Genomic DNA, 8,200 nt, shown 5'->3' with positions numbered 1-8,200 from the left:
ACGCTTGTTAAATTTGACCATTATCTGCCATGTGTCATGCATATAAACTTTTTAAAAATAGATTTAATATTATAATTTAAAAAAATCCTAAATTCCATCGTCGATATACCACTGTCGATCTGTGACCGTAACCGTTGACACCATCAAAACAAAACTCAATCGATGGTTGACACCTAAAAGTGTAACGAAAGTAACATTAAATATTTATTTTTAATAAAAAATTCTTTAAACATAAAAAAATAATTTATAATATAATTTAAGCATAAAAAATATATACGAAGCCTTTTTCTTTTCAATCCTAACTCCTAACCAGCAATGCACCTCGTATATTCTTACGATTATATATAACTAATTATTTTTTGAAAAATTCAATAAAAATAATTAAAAATAAAATTGGTGAGTTTTGTTCACGCCAGGTGTGTGGAATTCTGGGAGTTGTTAATGGGGTTTGGCTTTGGGATCCCAAAAATCATTCATCACCCTTAGTTTCTCCGCAAACAATTCAATTTCATATATTATTTCTTTTTCGTTGAGAGGGATAAACAAAGCGAGCTTAAAACAATCTTGGCTTGAATTAGAATTGAGAGATATGGGCGTCAACATATGGGGATGCGATGATGGGAAGATGGGCGATCTTTCTTCAATGGAGATTTGGTGGTTGATTAACATAAGAGCTACACTAATTGCTCTTCTTTTTATATCCCTTTTCCATTTCTCCAAGAAGTTTTACGTTAGATTCCTTACACCATCGACATCTTCTTATTCTTCTTCTTCCTTGTTGTCATCTGTTTCTTCACCCATTTCTAATCGAGATTCTCGATCCAGGTAACTTTTTCAATGCTTTATTTAATCCGGGTTTCTTTTATTTTCCTGATATTTGTTTTCTTTCTCGCTCTATTTGATTCTCATTTTTTCTTCTAGGGCTTGCTTTCTTAATTTTGTTTCAGTTTCTTCATGTGTCGATTTCATTTTGTTTTGTTTTTGAATTGTCTGTTTTTTTAATTTATGTTCTGGATTTCCCATCATTTCCTTTTGCGTGTGTCAACATGTATATATATGTGCGCATGGACGAAGGTAAAAAATATAGAAAAAATTTTAAACTTTCAGAGGCGACTGCCCCTCGGTTCATCCCCGTGTGTGTTTCTATAATTGTGGGATTTCCATTTGGCTGTTCTATGTGAGTTCCTTTTAAAGTTTTCAGTTAGGCATCTTCTCAGTCAATTTTAATATTAGAAATGGAATAACGTCCTTTGTATCCTTTTAATTGTCAACATGGGAACAACATGCTCCTTTTTGAATATATATTCTGATTTTTAATTTTTACTATACTTTGCCTTTTATTTAATTATGACCTGCTGATGTTTTCCGTTAGTTTAGCACTATGAATATGTTGGGGCTTCAATGTTACTTTAATATGTTTCCAAATTGGCTTGTGTTTAAACGAATTGAAACCCATGTCTGATATCTGTAGAATCTCAGAGATTGTGAATGATTCGGATTTGAAGTTTTTAATTGATAATTTGGATGAGAAGGGAAACGATGATGACAAATGGGAGATTGTAATCGATAAGAAAAACAACTTTCTATCCTACAGGGCAAAGTGCTGCAAACCTAAGGTTCGGTTAGTACACTTTACTTTGCTTGCTTCATTTCTAATGACAATATACTGATGTGGAATAATTTCTGATCATTAAATTGTATACCCAAAATCAATGACTATGCAAGTCCGGTATACTTACGGATACAATCTCTTCATAATGCAGAACTACGGCTGTGTGTATTTTAACTTTCCCAGCCTTGTTATCTGGAAACTCTCTGGCTTTCATTAGTTTCTGATTTTATGTTTTGAGAGAATTATTTCTTTTGTACTTATTTTTCCCGACAATGTTCAAAGTTATTTTTATTTTCATTTACTAGGCAATGTCAAGTCCGTTTGAAATTTAAGTCTAATGTTTATGTACTGAACCTATTCCTTGATTTATTTTCCAGTTCTGTTTTACCATTTTGTTTAAATTTGACAGCATATTGTTTGGCATTTCAGCTTACATTAGGACTTTCTCTGATATAAATTAGTATAGCCAACTGAAAGTTGTTTCTTGTGGTGGTTCGCAGGATAGACCACTGAAATACCTGAGCACAACAGTATTTGAGAGTTGCACCCCAGATCTTCTGAGGGACTTCTATATGGATAATGATTATAGAAAGCAGTGGGATAAGACCGTGATCGATCATATGCAACTGCAGGTGGATACAACAACTGGAATTGAAATTGGCCGTACGGTAAAAAAGTTTCCGCTTTTGACACCTAGAGAGTATATATTGGCTTGGAGATTGTGGCAGGGAAAAGATAGATCATTCTATTGTTTCATCAAGGTCTGTCAATTCAACTTGGTCTTTAGTCTTATTGAATCCTTATTGGTATTGATTACTGCATTATCTTGTACATGTTGTTACAAATTGCATCTTTTGCTTCATCTATCTCCAGCTTATTCTTACCATCTGACTTTTTTGTCTGGTTCCAATGTTGGGAATCATTAGGAAGGTTCTTGACCTAGAAAGTTGGAATCTGTAACTTCTAAAGATTAACTCTCTTGCTCATACTTCGTATGCTGTATGAGACTGTTAGATCTAACAACGTTGGTCATACTTGTCAAGCTCATAAAGTTCCTAGTCATTTGATATCCATTTTGCGTCTATTAAGATTTGAGATCACTGCATTTCTAGTATTAGTTTGACGGTCGAAAATTTATTGTATCAAATGAATGGTTAGACGTTTTCAGTTGACTTGAAATTTGACGGGCATGATCAGAATGAATAAAGTATAAAATGTTGGGGTTGGATTAACAAAATGCATTTATTTATTTATGTATGTATCCTATCAATATGATTTTGGATGAATCCTTAAAGTTTAACATATGCATATTCCTGGTTCCATGTGCCAATATGCTGTGTAGGTAATGGTTCCTACACTTCTGGAAAGTTGAAATAGAAACTGTAAAGATGATATTAGGGATTAAGGAAACAAGTGGTTGTATCCCTAATATGAGAGATGTATAGGAGAAATTAGTAATAATGGAGTTCATCCTCATTGACTTCTTGCTAATGCTCCAATGTTCTGAGACCTTGACTCTTAACTTTCCTAAAGTACTCGTCTCAGAGATGGGCACAGATAGATTTTTTTTTAAAAAAAAGGTTGAGCATACCTGTGTCAAACGCATTGATATTGGATAGTGGATACTCACCCTGAGTCCTGGTTGACATCGCACCGTTGCTCATGAGTATAGGATTATTGATTGGATACATAGCACATGGAATATTGTTATCTCCTCGTGCAATCATTTATGGAGAAAAGCCTTTATGGAGTTCAAGAATGATAGTAGGGTCTGCTATGATTTAAAATCTGCTTCTCAAATTCCATGTAATCATTTCTTGAAGAGCCTCTATTGGGCTGAAGACTGATACTGGAAAACGGGAAGGATGTTTTGGTTTTCAAATGGGAACCTGGAGCATGACCCAACTACATACCCTCATTAAAAGAGGGATCTCTTCCATAGCTGACATTTTAAACCTAATTCCTGCAGATACCTGGGGTTTACCCTCTTAATCCCCAGAAAAAAAGGAATTTTCTCCTCAAATATTTGTTTATATTGTATCGGTCCTTTTTATATGATCTCTCTTCCTGGTTGATATTCTGTTGTAATTGTTATTATGATTTAATAGGAATGTGAACATCTGTCAGCGCCACGACAGAAGAAGTATGTTCGTGTGGAATATTTTAGATCCGGTTGGCAGATCAGAAAAGGCAAGTTTCTTGTATATTAATTTTCAATTGCGGGTGTGAAGTTGTTTAGAAAGTTGTTTCAATCATAACTGAATTCAGAACTTGAACAATATGCTCTTGTGAACTGCCAGGCCCCATCACTCTCTACTTAAAAAGAAAATAAAAGGGGGGGGATGATGGTTCTGTTCCTATTCGTGGACTCTTCTTTGAGTCATGAATGACAATGCATTGCTTAAGTCCTGCCTAATTTGTTCTACTAGTGCTCAAGGCTTTGAAAATATTTTTCTTTCTTGGGAGGATGAAAAGGGATGGATCTTTTACCTGAGTTTTTTTTGTTTTTCATTCTTGTTGACTTTTACGACCGAATGTTTTAATTTTATTGTCATGTACAGTACCTGGTAGAGATGCCTCCGAGATCAGAATGTTTCACCAAGAAGATGCTGGTCTCAACGTTGAAATGGCAAAACTAGCATTTGCAAAGGGCATATGGAATTATTTGTGTAAGATGGATAATGCACTACGCAATTATCCTGTGACAAATCATCCTCCGACTGGTTCATCTGTTTCTGCAGTCACTCTGATGCGTAAGGTCCGTGTTTTCATATTGAACAAAAGAGTCCTTAACTTATTATTTCTTACTTAGTACTTCACTTTCATTAGAAAAACAATTACGATAGATTTATATTCGTTAAACTTTAAAAGTATGAAACCAATTTATTGCCCTCTACAAGAATATTCCCCTTTTTGCTTGGCTTCCTCCAAGTTAGTTGAAGATTAATATTTTTGGAAAACAAATGAGATAGACTATCTGAACTCTAAAGAAGAGGTAAAGGTATAGCAGCACAGTCTGAGACTCCGACTACCGTACATCATGGCAACCTATGAAGTGCTCTAGGTCTCTTATCAATTGTTCTGTTTTTTTTTGTACAATTGTGAACCATTCTTAGCTTTTAGGAGTTTTTCGATACAAATTAATATATCTGGATCATTTTGATTTTGGTCACCTCAGAGTACCTTCGTATTTTTTTAGCAATGCAGTCTCTGTTACTCTACACATGCAGACCGGTCATCTAAACCAAGGCTATATCTGCTTTATTCCCAAGTTGCTTAGACTCTTCATTTTCCTTGAAGAACCCATGTGTGACATATATCCGGACATGGGTATGGGAATATGATCCTCTATGGACCTTTTGTCTCAGAAACATTTCAATGTACTCTATGCTCAGCACTCAACCTGAGTTCGAGTAAAGAATGTTTATTCCTTTTGTTGTTAAAATAATTTATTTAAATGAATTCCAGTTACTGAACCATATGTTTGAACTTGTCATCTTTTATTAAAAATCAAATGATCAGCTCAAGAACTTGTGGCTGACATTGTTGTCAACATACAGGTTCCACCTGAATTGGATGCTAGAACAGGCACTACTTTTTCATCCGTCTCTGGATCAGTAGCAAGTGACGATGAATCCAAGAAGAAGTTATTAAGAAGACCATCAAAAAAGTTAGTGGCAAAAAGTTTGCTTCTTCTTGGGGGTGTGATCTATCTGTGTCGCGCGCACTCCGCCTTGGGTGGAAAAGTTACAGTGTCATACATCTTAACAAAATTGAGAAAACGCAGTGATTCATCGAGCCAAAGCAGCCCAAGTTGAGGTACCTGGTTCTGGCTTTGTTCCATCCTCGCAACTAGTTTTGATTTGATGGTTTTAATAAGACTAGCAATGTAGACATATCTAAGTTAGGGCTGAACGTCAACTAGGGAGACAGAAAAAGCCTGACAAAGGGAGATTTTGGTCTGTAATTATTTGTTTTGGTAAATATAGGATCACCGGATTCAGACACATATAACAGGGGGTATATCTAGTTTGTGTTCATGTACTTGGAGGGTTATATCTATGTCCAGTAATGTGTTGGATTGGTGTGAAATACGGATACTTGATATATCATGTAAATTATTTGATTCACAGCAAGCAAATAACTTAAAGCATACTCCATTTGTTGGCAATAATCCTATCAGTTCCCAATTAAATGGAATTTTTCGTCGGAGTGTAGTGGAAAGGTTTAATGAAAATCGTTTTTTAGTTGTCTCGGGTGATTATAAGGTAAGATATGTTCAGAATTTTCCTTAACTATTGACAAGTAAATACACTCTGTAGCCATAGCTACTCAATCTCAAAACCTTTAGGGATAACAACACCCCCTTCAAACACTGAGGTCGCTTGATGGGTTCCAGATCGGTTAATTTTTCTTTATTTAATTCTTGAGCTTTATTTTTCTTTTATTATGCCTTGGTTAATTTTGTATTAACTATGAGTTGCGACAAATTCAACAATGTTCTATTGCTTTAGATCAAACAACCCAACCTCTGCAAATCCATTTAAGCGTCGTAAAGGCATGAAATATTTATGTCATAGCAAGGCAGTTAGTAGAAGTGGCAAAGGAAATGTTATTTTTTTATAAGTTATAAATTCGAGCAGTTGCATATATATATAATGTATACATTTTTAATTGGTTAAAAAATTATAAATATATACTATCTAGTAATTATTCTAAAACTATTAAGAAACATGTATGGTAAAATTTTAATTTTTTCTTTCATGAATCTTTATATTACAATAAATCAAACTTAATTTAGTGTTAGAAATCACTGGATAGTTGAAGTTAGTGAAACCTCTGGGAATGCTTAGAGTGAGAATTGTCGATAAAACATAAAATAATCCAAAAAAATATCATTTTGAGATATTTCTCTGTTTGCTTCGACCATTAAAACTTAATCACTTTAGAAGAGAAATATCTCAAATCAATGGAATAATTTGTGTTTTAGGCCTACCATTTGGGCCTTAATTGCTTTAAACTTTCCTTCCTTGTATGTATATTGGATCAAGTTTAAACTCAAATCATTTTAATTCATAATTAAATAAACTAGTTATGATATAAACAAAATTTTATAACTAAATATTTGTTCATGGTTCAATTCTGATTTCGTTAAAATTATAATATTTTATCGTATTATTTTTTATATAACTAAATAATTTTGTTAAAACTCCTTAGTTTTATACATATTTAAGACAGTTGGATGAGTGAGATTGACTATTTATTTTTTTTAGTAAATATCTTCACATTTCTTACTTTTAATCTCAATAATATATTTTCATTCATCTAACAGTCCTAAATTTATGTAAAACTAAAAGAGTTTTACATAGTGAAATAAGATCATATCATTATATATATAATATTTTTCGACTTCATAATCTAGATAATGATGATTTATTACACTTTGAATATAATTATTTAATTTATTCATCGAATTAAATCATAATTGAAATTAGATAAATTAATTTGTAAATCATTTCTTCTTTTTATTAAGAAAATATACTTAAATAAATATTTTTTGACAATCTATTTATCACATTTAATTTATTCATCAATTCATAATTTTACATATTCTTTTGAGTTATAATAAACTAATAAAAAGATCATTTGAACATATATAATACAATTAAAATAACATATAATTAAATTTTAATTCCTTTTATATTGATTAATGGATCATTTATATTACATAATCATTCTACTACTGTAGACACTCATTTTTGTCCGAATTTGGGCTTTTTATTTATTTATTTTTATTATAGTAATATAGTATAATTTTTGAAAGTGTTTTTGAAAAATATAATATATAGTTTTCAAAAAATATTTTTTGAAATATATATTATATAGTTTTTTTAAAACGTTTTTGAAAACTTATGTACAATATATAAGTTTTAAAACATTTTGAAAATTATATAGTATATAGTTTTGAAATCATTTTGAAAATATAATATATAGTTTTTAAAAAACATTTTTTGAAAATTTATATAACATATAGTTTTAAAAAAACATTTTGGAAAACTTATATAATATTTTTAAAATCATTTTTGAAAACTATATAATATATAGTTTTGAAAACGTTTTTAAATATAATATATAGTTTAATTTTTTTTTGAAACATATATATTATATAATCTATATTATTATTAATATTTATTTTATTTTATTTTATTTCATTTCATTTTATTAATCTAATTTAATTTAATTTCATTTATTTTTGTCATGGTCCAAACGGGGTCTAAATCCAATCCATATTTCAGTCCAGATTGGGCCTGAACCAGCCCAGCAGTGGTTAGGGTTGTAACCATCTAGGGTTTCATTCAACCCTCAACAGCGTCGCAAAATCAGGAGATCAAGGGTCACGCGAAATGGCTGGACGTCGGCTGAGGATCCCGGGACTGAACCATCCTGGGATTTCAGCAGTAACGTTCACGACCCCGTTATCGTCGGAGCATACCACCGGTGGGGTGGGTATAAATACCCAACCACGGTACCCAACCACGGTGACACCAAAGGGGGGGACGTCCAATATCAACAAAACCCATCAACCAC

At 32.2% G+C, this 8,200-nt stretch overlaps 1 protein-coding gene across 1 annotated transcript; it reads left to right on the top strand.

The window, feature by feature from the left end:
* The first annotated feature begins 361 nt into the window (after positions 1 to 361).
* LOC120218853 lies at positions 362 to 5,742 on the top strand. Its single transcript, XM_039215783.1, has 6 exons — positions 362 to 825; positions 1,472 to 1,616; positions 2,113 to 2,373; positions 3,721 to 3,802; positions 4,174 to 4,370; positions 5,173 to 5,742. Exons 1-6 carry the CDS (start codon positions 590 to 592, stop codon positions 5,428 to 5,430), a joined length of 1,179 nt encoding a protein of 392 aa, XP_039071714.1. The 5' UTR covers positions 362 to 589; the 3' UTR covers positions 5,431 to 5,742.
* The last annotated feature ends 2,458 nt before the right edge of the window (positions 5,743 to 8,200 follow it).

This window comes from Hibiscus syriacus, unplaced genomic scaffold, assembly GCF_006381635.1.
Source record: "Hibiscus syriacus cultivar Baekdansim isolate YM2019G1 unplaced genomic scaffold, ASM638163v2 tig00000003_pilon, whole genome shotgun sequence".
In the NCBI taxonomy this organism is placed as follows: domain Eukaryota; kingdom Viridiplantae; phylum Streptophyta; class Magnoliopsida; order Malvales; family Malvaceae; genus Hibiscus; species Hibiscus syriacus.
The sequence above is the reverse complement of the archived record's forward strand: the minus strand, read 5'-3'. Positions and strand labels throughout refer to the sequence as shown.

Excerpts from the sequence above, each read along its gene's own strand:
- LOC120218853 (XM_039215783.1), top strand. The coding sequence starts at position 590 with ATGGGCGTCAACATATGGGGATGCGATGATGGGAAGATGGGCGATCTT. Across the intron at positions 1,617-2,112 it reads CAAAGTGCTGCAAACCTAAG|GATAGACCACTGAAATACCT; the intron begins GTTCGGTTAGTA and ends GGTGGTTCGCAG. Across the intron at positions 3,803-4,173 it reads CGGTTGGCAGATCAGAAAAG|TACCTGGTAGAGATGCCTCC; the intron begins GCAAGTTTCTTG and ends TGTCATGTACAG.